The 23,781-nt window shown below is 36.8% G+C and overlaps 1 protein-coding gene across 1 annotated transcript in view; it reads right to left on the bottom strand.

The window, feature by feature from the left end:
• LOC102806757 (uncharacterized) overlaps window positions 1-20,209 on the bottom strand; it is an 82,537-nt gene extending 62,328 nt beyond the window's left edge. Inside the window, exons 1-7 of the mRNA XM_085495694.1 lie at window positions 19,801-20,209; window positions 10,420-10,566; window positions 10,093-10,203; window positions 9,716-9,973; window positions 9,485-9,611; window positions 9,107-9,329; window positions 8,543-8,726 (exon numbers count right to left, since the gene is read on the bottom strand). Of these exons, the coding sequence (XP_085351820.1) occupies window positions 8,543-8,726; window positions 9,107-9,329; window positions 9,485-9,611; window positions 9,716-9,973; window positions 10,093-10,203; window positions 10,420-10,566; window positions 19,801-20,140 (1,390 nt within the window). The 5' untranslated portion in view covers window positions 20,141-20,209. The remainder of the gene's footprint in view (window positions 1-8,542; window positions 8,727-9,106; window positions 9,330-9,484; window positions 9,612-9,715; window positions 9,974-10,092; window positions 10,204-10,419; window positions 10,567-19,800) is intronic.
• Between the last annotated feature and the right edge of the window lie 3,572 nt (window positions 20,210-23,781).

Here is a 23,781-nt window from a genome sequence, read left to right as displayed (position 1 = left end):
GAACTGTCTAGTTGGTAGATCAACGAAACCTGGATCACTTAAATAATAGTGAACTTTGTAGTTGGTAGATCTACTATACCTGGGTCACGTAAAGGGACCGTGAACTGTGTAGTTGGCAGATCTACTATACCTGGGTCACGTAAAGGGATAGTGAACTGTGTAGTTGGTAGATATACTATACCTGGGTCACTTAATGTGATAGTGAACTGTGTAGTTGATAGATCTACTATACCTGGATCATTTAATTAGATAGTGAACTGTGTAGTTGGTAGATCTACTATACCTGGGTCATTTAATGAGATAGTGAACTGTCTAGTTGGTAGATCTACTATACCTGGGTCAGTTAAAGTTATAGCGAATTGTGTGGTTGGTAGATCCACTATACCTGGGTCACTTAATGTGATAGTGAATAGTGTAGCTGGTAGATCGACAATACCTGGGTCATGTAAAGGGACAGTGAACTGTGTAGTTGGTATATCTACTATACCTGGGTCATTTAATGAGGTAGTGAACTATGTAGTTGGTAGATCTACTATACTTGGGTCATTGAAAGAGATAGTGAACTGTGTAGTTGGTAGATCTACTATACCTGGGTCACTTAATGTGATAGTGAACTGTGTAGTTGGTAGATCTACTATACATGGGTCACGTAAAGGGATAGTGAACTGTGTAGTTGGTAGATCTACTATACCTGGGTCATTTAATGAGATAGTGAACTGTCTAGTTGGCAGATCTAATATACCTGAATCACTTAAAGTCATAGTGAACTTTGTAGTTGATATATCTACTATACCTGGGTCACGTAAAGGGACAGTGAACTGTGTAGTTGGTATATCTACTATACCTGGGTCACGTAAAGCGAGAGTGAACTTTGTAGTTGGTAGATCTACTATACCTGGGTCATTTAATGAGATAGGGAACTGTGTAGTTGATAGGTATATTATTCCTGGGCCATGCAAAGGGATAGCGAACTGTGTAGTTGGCAGATCTACTATACCTGGGTCACCTAATGTGATAGTGAATAGTGTAGCTGGTAGATCTACTATACCTGGGTCACGTAAAGGGACAGTGTACTGTGTAGTCGGTAAATCTACTATACCTGGGTCACGTAAAGGGATAGTGAACTTTGTAGTTGATATATCCACTATACCTGGATCACTTAATGTGATAGTGAAATGTGTAGTTGGTAGATCTACTATTCCTGGATCACTTAATGTGATAGTGAAATGTGTAGTTGGTAGATCAACGATACCTGGATCACTTAAATGATAGTGAACTGTGTAGTTGGTAGATCTACTATACCTGGGTCACGCAAAGGGATAGTGAACTGTGTAGTTGATAGATCTACTATACCTGGGTCACGTGAATGGATAGTGAACTGTGTAGTTGGTAGATCTACTATACCTGGATCACTTCACGAGATAGTGAACTGTGTAGTTGGTAGATCAACGATACCTGGATCACTTAAATGATAGTGAACTGTGTAGTTGGTAGATCTACTATACCTGGGTCACGCAAAGGGATAGCGAACTGTGTAGTGGGTAGATCTACTATACTTGGGTCATTTAAAGAGATAGTGAACTGTGTAGTTCGTAGATCTACTATACCTGGGTCACGTAATGTGATAGTGAACTGTGTAGTTGGTAGATCTATTATACCTGGGTCACGTGAAGGGATAGTGAACTATGTAGTTGGTATATCTACTATACCTGGGTCACGTAAAGCGACAGTGAACTTTGTAGTTGGTAGATCTACTATACCTGGGTCATTTAATGAGATAGGGAACTGTGTAGTTGATAGGTATATTATTCCTGGGCCATGCAAAGGGATAGCGAACTGTGTAGTTGGCAGATCTACTATACCTGGGTCACCTAATGTGATAGTGAATAGTGTAGCTGGTAGATCTACTATACCTGGGTCACGTAAAGGGACAGTGAACTGTGTAGTCGGTAAATCTATTATACCTGGGTCATTTAATGAGGTAGTGAATTGTTTAGTTGGTAGATCTACCAAAGCTGGTACACGTAAAGGGATAGTGAACTGTGTAGTTTGTAGATCTATTATACCTAGGTCACTTAATATGATAGTGAACTGTGTAGTTGGTAGATCTACTATACCTGGGTCATTTAATGAAGTAGTGAACTGTCTAGTTGGTAGATCTACTATACCTGGGTCATTTAATGAGATAGTGAACTGTGTAGTTGATAGATATATTATTCCAGGGTCACGCAAAGGGATAGCGAACTGTTAAGTTGGTAGATCTACTATACCTGGGTCATTTAAAGAGATAGTGAACGTGTATTTGATAGATAAATTATTCCAGGGTCACGCAAAGGGATAGTGAACTGTCTAATTGGTAGATCTACTATACCTGGGTCATTTAATGAGATAGTGAACTGTCTAGTTGGTAGATGTACTATACCTGGATCACTCAAAGTTACAGTGAACTCTGTAGTCGGTAGATATACTATACCTGGATCACGTAAGGGGATAGTGAACTGTGTAGTTGGTATATATACCAAAGCTGGTACACGTAAAGGGATAGTGAACTGTGTAGTTTGTAGATCTATTATACCTAGGTCACTTAATATGATAGTGAACTGTGTAGTTGGTAGATCTACTATACCTGGTTCATTTAATGAAGTAGTGAACTGTCTAGTTGGTAGATCAACGAAACCTGGATCACTTAAATAATAGTGAACTTTGTAGTTGGTAGATCTACTATACCTGGGTCACGTAAAGGGACCGTGAACTGTGTAGTTGGCAGATCTACTATACCTGGGTCACGTAAAGGGATAGTGAACTGTGTAGTTGGTAGATATACTATACGTGGGTCACTTAATGTGATAGTGAACTGTGTAGTTGATAGATCTACTATACCTGGATCATTTAATTAGATAGTGAACTGTGTAGTTGGTAGATCTACTATACCTGGGTCATTTAATGAGATAGTGAACTGTCTAGTTGGTAGATCTACTATACCTGGGTCAGTTAAAGTTATAGCGAATTGTGTGGTTGGTAGATCCACTATACCTGGGTCACTTAATGTGATAGTGAATAGTGTAGCTGGTAGATCGACAATACCTGGGTCATGTAAAGGGACAGTGAACTGTGTAGTTGGTATATCTACTATACCTGGGTCATTTAATGAGGTAGTGAACTATGTAGTTGGTAGATCTACTATACTTGGGTCATTGAAAGAGATAGTGAACTGTGTAGTTGGTAGATCTACTATACCTGGGTCACTTAATGTGATAGTGAACTGTGTAGTTGGTAGATCTACTATACATGGGTCACGTAAAGGGATAGTGAACTGTGTAGTTGGTAGATCTACTATACCTGGGTCATTTAATGAGATAGTGAACTGTCTAGTTGGCAGATCTAATATACCTGAATCACTTAAAGTCATAGTGAACTTTGTAGTTGATATATCTACTATACCTGGGTCACGTAAAGGGACAGTGAACTGTGTAGTTGGTATATCTACTATACCTGGGTCACGTAAAGCGAGAGTGAACTTTGTAGTTGGTAGATCTACTATACCTGGGTCATTTAATGAGATAGGGAACTGTGTAGTTGATAGGTATATTATTCCTGGGCCATGCAAAGGGATAGTGAACTGTGTAGTTGGCAGATCTACTATACCTGGGTCACCTAATGTGATAGTGAATAGTGTAGCTGGTAGATCTACTATACCTGGGTCACGTAAAGGGACAGTGTACTGTGTAGTCGGTAAATCTACTATACCTGGGTCACGTAAAGGGATAGTGAACTTTGTAGTTGATATATCCACTATACCTGGATCACTTAATGTGATAGTGAAATGTGTAGTTGGTAGATCTACTATTCCTGGATCACTTAATGTGATAGTGAAATGTGTAGTTGGTAGATCAACGATACCTGGATCACTTAAATGATAGTGAACTGTGTAGTTGGTAGATCTACTATACCTGGGTCACGCAAAGGGATAGTTAACTGTGTAGTTGATAGATCTACTATACCTGGGTCACGTGAATGGATAGTGAACTGTGTAGTTGGTAGATCTACTATACCTGGATCACTTCACGAGATAGTGAACTGTGTAGTTGGTAGATCAACGATACCTGGATCACTTAAATGATAGTGAACTGTGTAGTTGGTAGATCTACTATACCTGGGTCACGCAAAGGGATAGCGAACTGTGTAGTGGGTAGATCTACTATACTTGGGTCATTTAAAGAGATAGTGAACTGTGTAGTTCGTAGATCTACTATACCTGGGTCACGTAATGTGATAGTGAACTGTGTAGTTGGTAGATCTATTATACCTGGGTCACGTGAAGGGATAGTGAACTATGTAGTTCGTAGATCTACTATACCTGGGTCACGTAAAGGGATAGTGAACTGTGTAGTTGATAGATCTACTATACCTGGGTCATTTAATGAGATAGTGAACTGTCTAGTTAGTAGATCTAATATACCTGGATCACTTAAAGTGATAGTGAACTTTGTAGTTGATATATCTACTATACCTGGGTCACGTAAAGGGACAGTGAACTGTGTAGTTGGTATATCTACTATACCTGGGTCACGTAAAGCGACAGTGAACTTTGTAGTTGGTAGATCTACTATACCTGGGTCATTTAATGAGATAGGGAACTGTGTAGTTGATAGGTATATTATTCCTGGGCCATGCAAAGGGATAGCGAACTGTGTAGTCGGTAAATCTACTATACCTGGGTCATTTAATGAGGTAGTGAACTGTCTAGTTGGTAGATCTACTATACCTGGGTCGTTTAATGAGATAGTGAACTGTGTAGTTGATAGATAAATTATTCTAGGGTCACGCAAAGGGATAGCGAACTGTGTAGTTGGTAGATCTACTATACCTGGGTCAATTAAAGTGATAGCGAACTGTGTAGTTGGTAGATCTACTATACCTGGGTCACTAAATGTGATAGTGAATTGTGTAGCTGGTAGATGTATTATACCTTGGTCATTTAATGAGATAGTGAACTAACTATCTAGTTGGTAGAACTACTATACCTGAGTCAATTAAAGTGATAGCGAACTGTGTAGTTGATAGATCTACTATACCTGGGTCACGTGAATGGATAGAGAACTGTGTAGTTGGTAGATCTACTATACCTGGATCACGTCACGAGATAGTGAACTGTGTAGTTGGTAGATCTACTATACCTTGGTCAATTAAAGTGATAGCGAACTGCGTAGTTGGTAGATCTACTATACTTGGGTCACTTTATGTGATAGTGAACTGTGTAGTTGGTAGATCTACTATAGCTGGGTCGCGTAAAGGGATAGTGAACTGTGTAGTTGGTAGATCTACTATACCTGGATCACTTAATGTGACAGTTTACTGTGTAGTTGGTAGATCTACTATACCTGGGTCATTTAATGTGATAGTGAACTGTGTAGCTGGTAGATCTACTATACCTGGGTCATTTAATGTGATAGTGAACTGTGTAGTTGGTAGATCTACTATACCTGGGTCATTTAATGTGATAGTGAACTGTGTAGCTGGTAGATCTACTAAATCTAGGTCACTTAATGTGATAGTGAACTGTGTAGTTGGTAGATCTACTATACCTGGATCACTTAATGTGATAGTTTACTGTGTTGTTGGTAGATCTACTATACCTGGGTCATTTAATGAGGTAGTGAACTGTCTAGTTGGTAGATCTACTATACCTGGGTCATTTAATGAGATAGCGAACTGTGTAGTTGATAGATCTACTATACCTGGGTCACGTGAATGGATAGAGAACTGTGTAGTTGGTAGATCTTCTATACCTGGATCACGTCACGAGATAGTGAACTGTGTAGTTGGTAGATCTACTATACCTTGGTCAATTAAAGTGATAGCGAACTGCGTAGTTGATAGATCTACTATACCTGGGTCACGTGAATGGATAGTGAACAGTGTAGTTGGTAGATCTACTATACCTGGATCACTTCACGAGATAGTGAACTGTGTAGTTGATAGATCAACGATACCTGGATCACTTAAATGATAGTGAACTGTGTTGTTGGTAGATCTACTATACCTGGGTCATTTAATGTGATAGTGAACTGTGTAGCTGGTAGATCTACTATACTTGGGTCACTTAATGTGATAGTGAACTATGTAGTTGGTAGATCTACTATACCTGGTTCACTTAATGTGATAGTGAACTGTGTAGCTCGTAGATCTGCTATACCTGGATCGCCTATGTGATAGTGAACTGTGTATTTGGTAGATCTACTATACCTGGATTACTTAATGTTATAGTGAACTTTCTAGTTGGTAGATCTACTGTTCCTGGGTCATTTAATGAGGTAGTGAACTGTCTAGTTGGTAGATCTACTATACCTGGTTCATTTAATGAGATAGTGAACTGTCTATTTGGTAGATCTACTATACCTGGTTCATTTAATGAGATAGTGAACTGTCTAGTTGGTAGATCTACTATACCTGGGTCACTTTATGTGATAGTGAACTGTGTAGTTGGTAGATCTACTATACCTGGATCACTTAATGTGATAGCGAACTGTGTAATTGGTAGATCTACTATACCTGGATCAATTAAAGTGATAGCGAACTGTGTAGTTGGTAGATCTACTATACCTTGGTCAATTAAAGTGATGGCGAACTGCGTAGTTGGTAGATCTACTATACCTGGGTCACTTAATGTGATAGTGAACTTTGTAAATGGTAGATCTACTATATCTGGGTTCACGTGAAGGGATAGTGAACTATGTAGTTGGCAGATCTACTATACCTGGGTCACCTAAAGGGATAGTGAACTGTGTAGCTGGTAGATCTACTATACCTGGATCACTTAATGTGATAGTTTACTGTGTAGTTGGTAGATCTACTATACCTGGGTCATTTAATGAGATAGTGAACTGTGTAGTTGATAGGTAAATTATTCCAGGGTCACGCAAAGGGATAGTGAACTGTGTAGTTGGTAGATCTACTATACCTGGATCAATTAAAGTGATAGCGAACTGTGTAGTTGGTAGATCTACTATACCTTGGTCAATTAAAGTGATAGCGAACTGCGTAGTTGCTAGATCTACTATACCTGGGTCACTTAATGTGATAGTGAACTTTGTAGTTGGTAGATCTACTATACCTGGATCACTTAATGAGATAGTGAACGTTGTAGTTGGTAGATCTCATATCCCTGGATCACTTAATGTGATAGTTTACTGTGTAGTTGGTAGATCTACTATACCTGGATCACTTAATGTGATAGTTTACTGTGTAGTTGGTAGATCTACTATACCTGGGTCATTTAATGAGGTAGTGAACTGTCTAGTTGGTAGATCTACTATACCTGGATCACTCAAAGTGACAGTGAACTTTGTAGTTGGTAGATCTACTATACCTGGGTCACGTAAAGGGACAGTGAACTGTGTAGTTGGTAGATCTACTATACCTGGGTCATTTAATGAAATAGTGAACTGTGTAGTTGATAGATAAATTATTCCAGGGTCACGCAAAGGGATAGTGAACTGTGTAGTTGGTAGATCTACTATACCTGGGTCAATTAAAGTGATAGCGAACTGTGTAGTTGGTAGATCTACTATACCTGGGTCACTAAATGTGATAGTGAATTGTGTAGCTGGTAGATGAACTATACCTGGGTAATTTAATGAGATAGTGAACTATCTAGTTGGTAAAACTACTATACCTGGGTCAATTAAAGTGATAGCGAACTGTGTAGTTGATAGATCTACTATACCTGGGTCACGTGAATGGATAGTGAACTGTGTAGTTGGTAGATCTACTATACCTTGGTCACTTAATATGATAGTGAACTGTGTAGTTGGTAGATCTACTATACCTTGGTCAATTAAAGTAATAGCGAACTGCGTAGTTGGTAGATCTACTATACCTGAGTCACTTTATGTGATAGTGAACTGTGTAGTTGGTAGATCTACTATACCTTGGTCAATTAAAGTGACAGCGAACTGTGTAGTTAGTAGATCTACTATACCTGGGTCACTTAATGTGATAGTGATCTGTGTAGTTGGTAGATCTACTATACCTGGGTCACGTAATGTGATAGTGAAATGTGTAGTTGGTAGATCTACTATACCTGGGTCATTTAATGTGATAGTGAACTGTGTAGCTGGTAGATCTACTATACCTGGATCACTTAATGTGATAGTGATCTGTGTAGTTGGTAGATAAACTATACCTGGATCACTTAATGTGATAGTGAATTGTGTAGTTGGCAGATCTACTATAGCTGGATCACTTAATGTGATAGTGTACTGTGTATTTGGTAGATCTACTATTTCTGGATCACTTAATGGTATAGTGAATTGTGTAGTTGGTTGATCTACTATACCTGGGTCAATTAAAGTGATTGCGAACTGTGTAGTTGGTAGATCTACTATACCTGGATCACTTAATGTGATAGTGAAATGTGTAGTTGGTAGATCTACTATTCCTGGATCACTTAATGTGATAGTGAAATGTGTAGTTGGTAGATATACTATACCTGGGTCAATTAAAGTGATTGCGAATTGTGTAGTTGGTAAATCTACTATACCTGGGTCACTTAATGTGATAGTGAATTGTGTAGTTGGTGGATTTACTTGTCCACTTATTACAGGTGGTGTTGATCTGTATCCCAATACGTCACCATATGCCTGCATCCTATAGACTTCATATCCATACTGTAGTATACCAGATTGGTCGTCATGCCAACCATTATACTTCACAGTTATACTACTCTATGTAGACAAATAAATTGCAATTTTGTTGCAAACTTTATAAACATATTTGAATGAAGGTCGGGATTCCCCGATACGCCAGTACCATTTATTGCTATTAATAAATAATGTGCGTGCTACGAGATTAAATTATGTTTTCCATATCAAAGTCAAATATATTTACCAACACCTGCTAGCTGACAAAGTTTAAATTCAGCACTTCTCATGTAAGTAAATCCAGTAAATATAGCAAATTAACTACAATTAACTTTTTAATACATTGAAATATACCAAGATCTCGCGTCTGTTATTTACAAGGGAGGTTAATTTAAATCATGCGTCTATCTTCCTCTTTGCCATGTTATCCTGCGTGAACAAAAGTGCCTTATTAATTGACTTACAATTTTAATAATCGCCGGGCCCCTATCAAGCATATTTTCAAAGCAACTTCCGGTAACTGTACAATGTTCTGGTGACTTATAATCCATGTTAAAGTCCACGGTGTGTGCTACCTCCATTCCTGTATAATAATATTTCTCAGGTTCAATCGTATCGTTGAAAATCACGTCATAATTACTTATCGTGATATATCCACCATTGCGAGCCTTTGTCATCAAGTGAAACCTGTCGGAAAGCAATAAATAATTCAATTCAGAAATTTCAATTTGAACGATATAAACTATTAAGTGCAAATTAGTTTGGTCTGATGAGTTCGATAATGTGTGCACTGTCGATTTATTTTATTTTATCTAAATATTTATCTCAATTATTAGACGTACCTATCTTCATGTTGAAAAGTAAAACCAATATTATCTATGACGTCACATTCGTACATGCCTTGGTGAGGATTGTCTTGACTGTATCCATTAGAACACGTGTCTGTTCCAGTTTTTACAATACTCCCACCTAGATGAACACATTACCGGTGTAAAAGATGTTATTACAGATTTACCCACATACTCATATATGCGTTATAAAAAAGAACTGACAATTTGCATACTATAACCTACCTCTGGTCACCCACCAATCAAATGATGCTGAAATGACGCCCACTTTAAAATCATTGACATAATACTGTTGTGGCCAATCAGCAGCGTCAGGCCCTGTGTAACTGTTATGCAACTCAACCTGTATACGATCTGGTTGGATATTAGTGTAAACAGTTGTTGTTGCTGTCACGTGATCGTCACAGTCGGCGTCTGCTCTGTAGTCACCTGTCGTCTGGATCAGTGTAGCCAAGCAATGTTCCATAATGGGAGATGTAATCACTGCAACGACACAGTTTATTGGTAGATGAATAAGTACAAAGAACATTAATATTAATATATTCGATTAAATGTGTGTGTGGTGCGTGACAAGACCGATATGTAACTTTAAAAACACCTACTTTGTAAGCAATTATGACCACTGAAGTGTGGTGCACACTGACACGTTGAGGGCGTAGTTGTACATCGTCCTGGGTAACAAAACTGACTGTCCGACCGCCAGGAACATCTTTCTGTAACAATAATTGTCGTGTTGTTCTTTTATATATGATTTGGTTTCGTCGAACATTGTTGTCAAAACATTAACCGTATATCGTAATTGCACCGGTCTTGGTGTCTCACAGAGTGACTGAGATGAATTACATGATGCCATCGGCGCTATTGATGGGCGTGATTTCGTGTAAAATAATGCTGCTGTGTGTGATATGCGTAGTATAATCGAAACTTACGTTCACATGTTCGATTAGGATATCCATCAGAATCCATCAAGTGGTATGCAACAATGTCGCCACCCCTGTCGTAGTCACATCGTTGGCAGGCATGGTCCGTCGCTGACGTGCAATGTAACTGCTGGCAGTTAGCAATAGCTGTGCAAGCTGTAAGACATAATATTAGAGAATAATCACTACGCACTGTTATATTCATTGTAACACACAATAGTATAAAGAATATCGCCTTTTCTCCAATAAATACATGCCAGACTAGTGAGTGTCAGCGGAGGTAGAAAATTACGGTGGCCCATATGTACAATTGGTCCGCTACATGAAAGTCAGTCGGCTACTTGAAAACTGCTCGGCTACTTGAAAACTGCTCCGCTACATGAAAATCGGTCGGCTACTTGAAAACTGCTCTGCTACATGAAAATCGCGCCCTTACATGAAAATCGCTCCGCTACTTGAAAAAAAATCGGTCGGCTACTTGAAAACTGCTCGGCTACTTGAAAACTGCTCCGCTACATGAAAATCGCCCCGTTACTTGAAAAAAATCGGACGGCTACTTGAAAATTGCTCGGCTACTTGAAAACTGCTCCGCTACATGAAAATCGCTCCGCTACATGAACAAATCGGTCGGCTACTTGAAAATCGCGCCGCTATATGAAAATTGCTCCTCTATCTAGAAAATCACGTGTAAGTTGCGAGGTAACCTTCGACCTGCAGGTATGACCCGGAAGTACAACATGCAAGGTATACCATTGCTTGTGTATGCTTTACAAAGTCGGGTAAACAACGTATTCATCTGTTTGTTAAATAAAATGAAGTTAACCAACCTGTATACTTGAAACATCATATTTGCATGTGTTGAATGTATTGGCATGCTGACTCTAAGCTTTGAATGTAAACAGGTTACAAGACAGTGCGCCATTCTAACCCTATACAACCACAAATTGTTACGACTCGTTACCAAAATCTACTGTACCATGTATCACGTTTACATCACTACAAATCAGTTTCATGGCTTTACTACTACTAAGTTTAGCTTTTATTCACCTATAAAACGAGCGTCTTCATGCTGTCAACATATATCAGAGGGTGGGCGAGGGAGATAGCTGATACAGGTTACAGAAAATTAAAAAGGCATTTTACGTTTTTACAAGAAATAAAATGAAAATTTCATGTATAGTATAAATGGGTTTTTACACTTTACACAGATAAAACAAATTAGTAATTACATTTTACAGTTATTTTAATATATTTGATTTAAGAGCAAAAGAATATCACACATAGAATAACCTCCGTTGAACGCGTTCTGCTGTGACAAATCTCATGGGTTTGTGTGACGCATATGCGCGAATTAGACCAGGAATTAATGTCGAACGTTAACGTGCGATATTAGTTCCGGTGTGATATATTTTCCGGTGTTCTACTAAGAACAATGCTTGACGAGGACACTTGCACACCGCATTAAATAAAGTGTAGATAACATTGCGTACATGTAAAAGTCAGAATATTTAGAACATCGTGTTAACTTCGAACGTCAAGCTGAATCGTTCATTGTTTTAGCAAATGAGCATACAAATTAAATATGCATATAATAATAATAATAATAATAATAATAATAATAATAATAATAAAATAATAATAATAATAATAATATATAGAAATATAATATACGAGGCGAAACAATGATCATCATTGTCTGTTGTAAGGATTAGCTATTAAACTTAACAATTGTTTAATTTCATTATGTTATTGACGAAATAACCATACATTATAACAAGTTTTGTATTTGCGACTTGAATACTAATAATTTTTAGCTCCGCTGCCATCGAAGATGACACAGCAACGGAGCTGATATTATCATTGATTAACTGTCGTTCGTCCGTCAACAATTGCATTTGCATCTTCGTCTTCAAAACCAGTAGCCTGAGTGTTTTGATGTTCAACATACTACTACCTTGAATGGGTCTCTCTCAGATTTTGTGTGAATATTGTATTTTTTTTAATGTTTTGGGTCATTTATGTCAAAACTGCTATTTCCGACGACTTCTTGAAAACTACCAGCTCAATTCATTTGATACATGTTATGTAGGTATCTTGGGTTAATCTCAATTAGATATGTTCTTTTTGTAACGATATCAACTATTCTAAATTCTTAGCAATTATTTGTCCATGTTTGGAAAAATAAAATTATACGTGGGCATGCTTGAAATGTATGTGGAATCATCAATAGAAGGGAACTAGAAGAGAAAACTTGTTCACATTTTATTTTAGTAAAACAATAGAATAGTTGAATTACAAAAAAATAATGCGACACGTATTATGTAATACAAAGGCAAAAAATAATATTAATTATTTATAATCCTTAAGTAGATAACATATCTAGTGTTTACACAAGCAGAGGTGCTCGCTAGGTTGTTGTATTTTGTTTATAAATGTACTATTTGTATTTACTGATAGTTTCTGCAATTGTACCTTTGGTATCAGTATTTCAGAAAATCCATTGACTTCAACCAACAGATAATTTCAATAAGATACTAGTAATTATTGTAATATGTATGAACTATACGGTGGGTGGGAGTCGGCCACAGTTCGCCATCCCGGAAATAGTTTCAAACACAGTCTTTGCTGTTATATGCATTTATTTAGATTTTGGAGTACTAAATATATAGAACTGCAAGGATTCAATCAACAAGATATAAAACATGTGTGTGGCCGAAACTATCTACATTCGAGATATACGTAACAACTTAGCCCTCTGTCGTCGATGCATCAACAGCAGAACGTTTATTTTCATTGAACAATGCACATTATTTACGAGAATCCACTACACCGCGAAGCAAATTCAAGAACTGCATCATTGCGCTTGTGCAACGACCTCACTCGGAAGTTTTAGCGCACAGAAAATTCTTCGCATGACACCGGGCTTCAAATGAGGAATTACAAGTTAGTAATTTCGTACGAATTACAACATTTAGTGTGGAAAATGGCTTATACACTTTCAAAAAATAAGATTTGTGTACGAATTACGGAAGAATAGAATAGCTGATTACGTTTTACACCTTGCTCATGTCTACGAAATTACGTTTTTTATTTGTTTAAATTACATTATTACAAAAAATAAAAACAATTGATTACAGCTTATGATAATACCTCTTGTCACATGATTCGCAACTACGGGTTGTAAATCGGGCACACTAATGTTTATGACTTATTTAAAAAATCGGTGTGATTGTCAAAGCTAAGGTGATAGAACGGTCAACCAAACTAATTGCACAAACAAACAATATGTTATCTAAAATAATTGAAATGTGTGCAATTTTGGCGCGACACACAAAGCTTACCTACGTGCTATGAGGACATTTTAAACAATTTGGTCTACCATCATGTTGTGAATATATCGTGCACACCTGATTTCTAAAATATACGAAGAAAACGAAAAACGACAAGAAAAAATCTCGCTCATAAAACCCATGCACATATCATGGCTGATGTTTGGTCTATAATGAGATGCACTCAATCATAATTTGATCACCTTCAAATGATCTATGACGAGATATAAATTTGTTTAAAACAGCCTTACCAATGGAGCTATAAAAATATGTGCTATAACGTCAGTAACTCGGTGCTCCGGTACAACATGCCCAATTGAGACGAGTCGTAGATACATGACGCAATATTTACCAATTAACACTATGTGGTATAAAAAAAATATTTCTATATGAACTATAATAATAATTTGTAGTACTCAAGAATGGACAAAAACTAATCTAGTACTTTGGATATTAAAAACGATGACAGAATCTCAATTGCCAAAATGAATATATGCGTAGATCAAATTGGTATTTGAGTACTAGATAGATGAAGTTGTACGACATCGTGTTATAATAGTAGAAACAAACCAGGTGACGATTCAAAACCACGTGAACACGTGTATAATAATACATAAATGGATTTCTATATCATTTTAACTCCTAAACAACAACAATAATGTTAATTACAATAACAGCGAAAAATATATACTAGTATGCAAGTTATTGCAAAACATGCGTAAATTATCACGCGTAGTATTTCTTCGCAAAGTTCGGTTAAAGAGCTACGTGATTATGTCAATTCATTGCTCTCGATTTAAATTTAAACTCTTCATTGTACGTCACGTGTAGCAAGCTTTTGGTAAATATACATACGAGTTTTACACCATGCCGTTATATAGATTTAAAAATAATTAAACAATACGAGACACAAATGCATAATCTTTAGCTCGTTGTGGTGCATATAGTTTCTCGCTTGTTTTCTTTAAAAATTTAATAATTTGTGTTACCGTGATTTTCAAGTAACTGACCGATTTTCATGTAGCCGACTGATTTTCATGTAGCCGACCGATTTTCATGTAGCTGACCGATTTTCATGTAGCGGAGTAATTTTCAAGTAGCCGACGGATTTTCATGTAGCGGACTAATTGTATATATGGGCCACCGTAGAAAATTGATATTTTGTAGTTTATTTACTAGGTCAAAGAACTGTTACCTTCAAAGAAATATAGCTGCAGTCATGTGTAAATCAGACGATGCATGATGAATTCAATTTTCGGCTAGAAACATCAAATTTGGCACACATATTAATTAATATATTTTATAGTGCTAACAGAACTAGCGCCTTCTAAGTTCTACTGGATGAGGCGATAATTCATATATATGAATTGAATGAAGTGCTTATGACTTTCCTCAAAAATCTATTATTTTGGAGTACTCCAATGAAACATAAAAAGTTTTTAATAGTGACACTGTTCGTATTTTTAAATGACCCAAAATAAAAAACAAAGCTAAATTTGTTTTCTGCTCAGACGACGAACGATCGAAAGAAACTTTTTTGCAAGTTGTAACCGCTACGTTCGGTTGAGAACGTAGAACTTTTGTCGAAGTCATTACCGATGATAATAGAATGTACGACATATTTAAAATCGAAAAAAAAACAACAACAATAGTTTACGTGAAATTCGTTTAAGTTAGTGCAATCATGTATATCCAATCGTGTCTTTCATTTCGTCAACCAAAGGTCACATACCGGAACTCCTCGACGATTATTGTTCATCAAATTTGCATATTTATCGCAATGGTATTTTTTTTCCATCGGGTCAACAAATCAGTCGGGTATTAGTACGTTTTTTTTTAAATTATTTATAATTGGGTTCGTGTGATAGTTATTATATAGCATTATAACGGGAAGTCCACATCATGTGTTGCAGTGTACCCCAGACTACTAGTTTCAATGAATGGTATAAGTAGTCACAGTGCGGCTTGTGGGTAAGATTAGAATATGAATACCAAGAAGTTGAGTTTTTCGGCGACGGATTTTACTATTCAGTTGAAATTGTCGCGTCTTGGGAAGGATCGTTAATGGGTGAATGCTGTTGAAAATTCATAAGTTGGTCCTAGTCTTGCCTACGCCGCAACAACAAAGGATTAATTTTCATCAAGGATCGATCCATCGATCGATTCGAACTGAACTGAAACAAACTTCCCTTACTACAATATCCCGGCAACACACATAATTGTGTACGTTCGATCCCGGCGTTCAGAGATCTGTTTAGAAAACATCTCACTGTAATCGAAACATGTTATTCTGTTGCGTTTATTAAAAAAAAAAGGTTTTCCAGTGGCCATCATAACTCTTTGAAGTTTTTGGATGTAACCCCGGAGTAAAATTCTTGTCCACGGGGCCTAAATTAACAGGGAGTAAATTGGCAGAGCTGTTCATACATTGACCAATCATGCGAGAGCTCATAAATACCAACAATCTAAATACTGTTGTACTTAACAAAAGAGTTCGGGTACTAAACACAAAGGAACGTTCATAGGCTTGAAGGATTTAGTCGTTTTATAATCCAAAAGACTTATAAGCAGACATTTTCATATAGAAACACGCCACCTACATTGTGTGATCATTTCAAATAAAATGAACACACTCAGGAAGTTATTTAAATTTACTTAAGGTAGAGATGCAGTTTATTTGTGAATTTCAATCAAAAATATTTTTTTTCGTTGTTTATATAGATTTTTATCTAAAGAACATTCTGTGAAAATTTGACCAATGAATTCTTATTGGAACACCATTAAAATTGCTGTTTATTTTCTGGTTAAAAATAAAAAACACTCACACATGGCAATGTTTATGTCCAATTGCCTAATTTGCATGAGTAAGCAAATAACAGGACCTTTGATTGACAATATGCATATCGAGATTGTACGGGTCATAGTTCATTCAATTCACGCGCATGTGCAATTATTCTCGAATCAGTTATCGCTCGCTAGCAAACCAAACATTATATTTCCTCAGCGTTTTTTCCTAATTTTTATCATTACATTATGCGTGGTGTGAAAAGAAAGAGAGGTAGAAAGAAGATTCAGATGATTTCTATGTCGGACGAGGAAAAAGCTACACTGAAGGCATCAGCCCGCCGAACGAAAAACAAAATCGATGTGAGCGTCCAAACGTGACTTTCCCTGAAGGCGTGAATCCGAGTTTCTGATTGACTGAGAGATTTTATTTTGAAATAATTGTTCTCAAAAAATAAACTGAGCATGTGAAGAATAATTTAACATTGTTCACAGTGATAACAGCTCATTGTCGAAACGAAGCTTACCCATTCACGCTAGTCACAATAAACATCATACTCTTGAATAGGCGTCAATGACTACGGTAAAACTTAGACTCTATATTAGGCATCAGGAATGATTGAAATGTCCGAAAATGACGCTAAAATACACCTTAAAAGTCCTATTTTTTTTCTAAATCCCATCCCGAATTTACGGCAGAATCTGGTCCCTCAAATAAGGGACACGTGAGCTTTGATTCTAACCGGATATATTGCACTGGGTCGGGGAGATACAAACTTTCGTGTATCTTTTGTCCAATGCTAGGTGCTAGGTGGTGCGAGACAGCTTTGTTTGCAACCGGACGAACTCCGCTTAATTCAATGAAGCAAACAACTGACAATGCTAAAATAAATTGCAGAGGTACGCTAAAATTAATTGAAAACAAGCAAATGAAATGAAAAATAAATCACAGAGAGAGGTAACTTGATACATTAACAACTCTTTTGACGCGCTGACCGCTTCTCCGCGTCTGATGTTTTGTTTTCCTTGTCATAATACTTACTGATTGATGATTTTGTTTTGATTTTTGAGTTCTTTAGCCTGCAACTCGGCCACGATCTTTGCTTTTTCCGTGAAAAATGGGGAAGTTTACGTCAATTTGACGGACATTCCATTTTTTTAAACTAACGAGCACACTGTTTAGCACTCCTATTTTTTCATTTGCTGATTTCTATTCAGAAAAATTCGACCGCTCGAAAATGCACCTTAATTTTGCACTCATGTCATGTCAGATTTCCAACACAAATTATTTAAAACCGGTCGAAATTTTAAAACTTTTACGTTAGGAGCTGGAGCTCTCTCCTTGCAGCGACCGTCGCCGGTAGTACAACAGCATGTTTTGTACTAGTACGTACATCCGTGCGCTGATTGTCTGCAACTGTCTTAGAAAATCCCTGAATAAGGCGTTACCAAAATCGGAAAAAATAAAAAAATTGCCTCCTTAAAAAACGAACAGAATTCAAATATTTCTTTTAACAAATATGTTGCAGTGGGAAAATGGGATTGGACACGCTGAACAAAATTCTTGGGATTTAAATTAAAATAGCTGATAGACGCTTTGATCATTTGCCTCGAAATTTTCACACATTATTGACAAGGTGTTCCCCCTTCAAAATGCGTCCGGACAGTTTATTACGACGAGTGGAACAAAAATAACAAGTCCGCAATTAACATGGATATATAAATTATGCAAAAATAGAAAAGAGTGAACTTTGAGGTCATGCTGTGCGACTTTGAAAGCCGTTAGAGAGATGAGTGGACGCATTCGAATTAGTAGTATACCAAGGTATCCAGTGATGTAATTTTATCCACAAACGGACTTTTTGAGCTAATTTTTTTTAAACCACTTTTGTCCAAAAAAGCATATTTTTGACCCAAAATCAAAAACGCATTCTGGATATTTAAAATAAAGACAAGTTTTACAAAGTTTGTATAATAAGCTTTCAGAAAATATATAACATGCTGGATATATAATACCATCTTCATTGTCTCATTACTCAATTAAAAAACAAGCCAAATAAACTGCATCTCTCCCTTAATTTGACTTGAAACTTAACTCAAATGTCGTTTTTAGTACACAACAATCATTGACTTGTGTACAGGTGGGCGTAGGAAATGAAAAGTCTAAATCCGGGTTCATTAGTCTCTGAATCCGGGTCAGTAGTTTCTGCATTTCTGCTTCAGTAATTTTGTCCGCAGTGTTCTCTCAGTGTTCTCAAACGCTGTATACGCTCTTTGTTTGTTGGGTATGTCAATATTTTTACGGCGACTTGAAAATGATGACGACAATTATCTTTGCTTTGTCGCTAGGACAAATATCTCGCATGACTATTGATAAATCAGAAATGTCAGATGCAATCGACTCCACGTCGTCTTTATCTCACGCTTCTGTCAAAAACGTTAATGTTTTCTGCGATGCCCAGGTGAAAGTTGGCTTCGCTGATGGGATAGGGGTGGATTACCCTCTCCCCACCAGTGATATGTTATATTGGTGTAGGATCGAGTGCAGTCAGTTAATAGGGCGAGCTATTGTGATTATTATACAACAAAGAAAGAAAAACACAAATACTTAGCTCAGCATTGTTCATATAACAAAGTGTCAAGAATGTCTGTTGCGTTCATGTCATTTCATGAACCGCTTGCACAATCCATCTATATGACACGGTGAACCCGGATGCAGACTTTTCATTTCTCACACTTACCTGTATGTACACAAGTCAATGATTTTTGTGTATGAAATAAGACATTTGAGTTAAGTTATATAACTTCCCGGGTGTGTTCACTTTATTTGAAAATTTCACACAATGTAGGTGGTGTTATTCTGATGTTAATTTATTATTTGAATAGGCTTAGAAATATGGCTAACACGCTGTTTGACATACTGTTACAAAACTATCAATACCAGTCTCTCTTTTGTAAGTAAACAAGAAACCCACATCTTACTGTAAACAAGTCCGCAATATCATCCAGTGTACATTTTACCGACAGTTACAGTGGTAACAACTCTCATATAAACACATACTGTTCAGTGTTTTGTAAAATGATATTCAAAGTTAATTAAGTGGGGATTCGGACATCGATATTCACAGCTACATTTTACTTTTATTTATTCACTTATTAATCATATAAACTAAGCGAAGCGTTTAAAGCGTTTTAGTGTGAAAAATCTGTTAAATTGTACAGTGTAATGTCAAAACGTTACTGGGTATATTACTCATGGGTTTTAAAACGAACTTACGTTTATCACAACACGTATCCCACCATTCATCTTCACAGCTACACGATGACGTCAGTGGAAACCCATGATCATTGCAGCTTGCGTAGTTACATTCTTGGGATTCGCTCATATGGTAGGGACACGATCCGCCACAACTCTGACCAACAGTTACGTAACGTGTTCTTGTCTGTGTACCGGACGTGCCACAAAGAACCGAACATGCACCCCAGGCACTCCATCCACTAACTTGACAGTTTGAAGGACCACATCTACGTCGTCTCCAGCCTTCGGAGATGTCAAAATATGCGGAAAGCATCAACATGATGACACAAATTGCGATGAGTTTTCGGTACAACTTCATACTAAATATGCCTTTTGGGATCGGTCGTTATTGAAAACAGGATAAGCCGTTCTGGCTATGACTCTACTAGATTTTATTACCCACTGTTGCTTTTGACGTCAGAGATTCGAATTGCGCATGTCCAAATAGACATTTTAAAAGCGCATTCGCAACACCTCATTTCAATAAATATCTGGTTATTGCCACCAGAGATAGAAAATTAATAATGTTTAGTAATAATATGCACTAGGTCAAAGGTCAGTTTCCTTAAAATAAATATAGTTGCAGCCGTCACATTTAAAAAAATATCATGCGTATGTCTTGTTTCAGTTGGAAATAATTTAAGTTTACAGTATCGTTTTAATCACAACGTGTCCATGTATTTAGAACCGTCATACGTTTAATCCAGCAGACTGTGATAGTCACACATTTTGAGGTGGTAGCGTGACACTTGGTACACATGTTATTACGATTATGTTAGTTCACGTATTGAGTAGATTTCTCTAAAATCATGATATGCAGACATTTCAAAGAGTTTAACAGTCTTTTTTTCTAAACCTATCGATATTTCCAACTCTGGAGTAGAAAAATGAAATATGCTACACATGTTCTACACGAGATTATTTTCTGATATATTGAATAGCGATCACTTGTCTCCTCTTTAATTTTTAGACCAATCATAATTGTAAACTTTATGCTAAAAGCATGAACTATTTTTATTCATGACCTTTGTCACAAATATCCGAGTAATTTTCAAAAATCCGGGACCAATTTCGAGTTTGTTCATTCAGTCATATGCTACACATTGAGCAAATTAGTTTGATTTAATTGATATATTGATTTGTGATTCTTATCGGTATTTAAAATAGATTTTAAGTAAAAATGCGAGGATTTGGATCAAATTATGCAAATTAAAGTAGGGCAATCCCAAAAAAGAGAATGTTAAAAAACTTTGAGTCAAGGAGGGCTGTGGAAGTGCGTGGTATACTAGTATAATGTTATCTCACCACTATACTATGCAGAGCACCATTTTCATTGTTTGTTTGTTTGTTCACTGTGATAGTAACATTTTGTAAATACATGTTCACAATATACAATTCTCACAATATATTGTAAGAAATATATTGAGAGAACTTCACTTTTAGGTAATTAATACGAAATCTGTATTTATTACCTAAAAGTGAAGTGGCAATCATTTAAATTTCTGAATAAGTAATCACTTATTTTGTACTGTTACTTATTTGATTGGTTTTGAGTTGTGTTTATAAATAGTTGAATAATAATACATGTTCGTGAGGGCAATAATAACAATCATGATGATAATAGTTTATTGTCTTTGCCTTTATCTTAGTCAGTGAACGAATTAAGAGTTTCGCCGCGACAGGACAGAATTCTCTGGCATGTTCTATAATACGCTTTGAATTGACAGGCTCTTCCAATAGTTAGTCGATAGGTGTGGTTCACTATCGTTGCTGCTAGGGAGTCAGCCTATAAGTGTATACGTGTGGTTCAATGTCGTTTTTGCTGGGGAGTCAACCGATGGGCGGATTCACTATCTTTGTTCTTAGGGCTATTACCCCGCATGACTATTGATAAATCAGAAATGTCGGACGCAATCGTCTCCACGTCGTCTTCATCTCGGGGATCCACACCTCTGTCAAAAACATGAAGGTGTTGTGTTTCCTTTGATGTCCAGGTGAAAGTTGGCTTCGCCGATCCGGTGGAGAAAAGTCGGGAGGGAATACCCTCTCCTCACCAGTGATATTTTATGTTGGTTCGGGTGCAGTCAGTGAAACAGGTGATCACAATTAGTTGGATTGTCGCAGGAGTTCAGCATTGCTCATACTGAACAATGTCTATGTATATAAATACATGACACAGTGAACCCGGATATAGACTATTTATTTCCCACGCTTACCTGTTCTGTGAATAATAGCGTCCAGTTTTTGACTTCGATAATTATGCCCGAAGTATTAATTATTTGAATATGCTTAGGAATATGGTTAACACGCTATTTGACATATTGTTACAAAACTATCAACATCAACAGTCTCTCATTTGTTAATAACAAGAAACCAACATTTTACAGGAAACAAGGCCGCAATCTCATCCGGTGTACATTTTACCGACAGTTACAGTGGTAACAACTGACATATAAACACATACTATTCAGTGTTTTGGAAAATGTTATTCATTGTAAATTATATGGAGATTCCGACATCGCCTTTCACAACTAAATATTTACTTAGTAATCATAGTAAATAAAAATTAACGTGTGACACACATGGAAGCGAGAACGTATGAAAGCTTGTATGGACTTGAAGTACTCAGAGATGAGTAAAGACACTTTTGAAATCTTAACAGATGTGTCAACGGTCTTATATTCAAAGGATGTTTAGATCACATTAATTAAAAACAAAGACCGGTAGAATAAAGTATAGTACATACAATAAATTAGATTTAGCGACACCAGATTGGTTGCACGTGTCTCGTAAACAATGCCATCATTGCGTTGTTCCATCATTACTCGTCTATGTTTTTACTGTGAGTATCAATGTAATTGCTTTACTGTCAATTTGACAAATAAATTGATCAGCGTGAGATCAGAAATCAATTCGCATAATCAAAACTAGGAACAATAACACCACAATTGTTTGCACACTATGGCACAGATGAGTACCCATAGTGACCGTCCCGCTAAAATTATCACAGTAAGCGGTTTTTGAAAACAAGTCCTAGGACTAATTTGATGCTGCATAATACATCAGACTGCTGTCAACAGACTTTATTTGTCAACGCATACAATACCAAGAAGGCCAATCCATGGCTTTCGTAATAGCTTTTTCTTAAAAGTCAAGAACAAAACAGAAATAAAGAAACTGAGATCAATCATAATATAAGAATATATAATAGTTTTATAAAACTATTCAAATAATTAATAACTTCTGGCATATAAAATATTACAAAATATAAACGTTAATGATGATTTTCATGTAATTGTATTGGAATATCATTTAATAATTATGAAACATTTTTTACATACAATCAGTTTACATCTATATACAAAACGCTATACAAATTAATGCATAAACGGCATCCCATAAATTTAGATATTGAAATACAAGTGAGGTTGATAATGAAATTTACGGAGAAATCACTGAATGCCTTCGATTGTAAACCTGATTTAAATATTAAAATAGCTAATTCATGAACAGTATCTGTTGTGGTCACGTCGTGTCTTGTGCTGGTCTGATAATCTACGCAATGCCATAAATAATTCCATGACACGATGTTTATCTGTGCACATCAGCTAATATTGGTTACACTAACTACGACAGAGGGGATCTAGCAAAATGTATGGGGGGGTCCAGGCCTATAAGTCGAAGACACGGGACCGTGCGATTCGGACGATGCTATGCGTAATCCAGATGCATTTTCATGCGTTCCGGGGGGCATGGCCCCCTGGCCCCCCTCTGGATCCGCCACTGAACTACGACTACTCATAAGTTAGTACGTAGCAAGTAGCGTTCATAGTGAGAAATTAACCAGTTCCACGCGATGGTACGATTCAGATAATTACAATTTATAAACAGATGACAAACACATATAATATAAAATACAAACAAATTCACTGAATCCCGTGGTTGACCTTACCTTCCCGT

This window comes from Saccoglossus kowalevskii, chromosome 22 (genome assembly GCF_978046115.1).
Source record: "Saccoglossus kowalevskii chromosome 22, keSacKowa6.1, whole genome shotgun sequence".
Taxonomy (NCBI): Eukaryota; Metazoa; Hemichordata; class Enteropneusta; family Harrimaniidae; genus Saccoglossus; species Saccoglossus kowalevskii.
The sequence above is the reverse complement of the archived record's forward strand: the minus strand, read 5'-3'. Positions and strand labels throughout refer to the sequence as shown.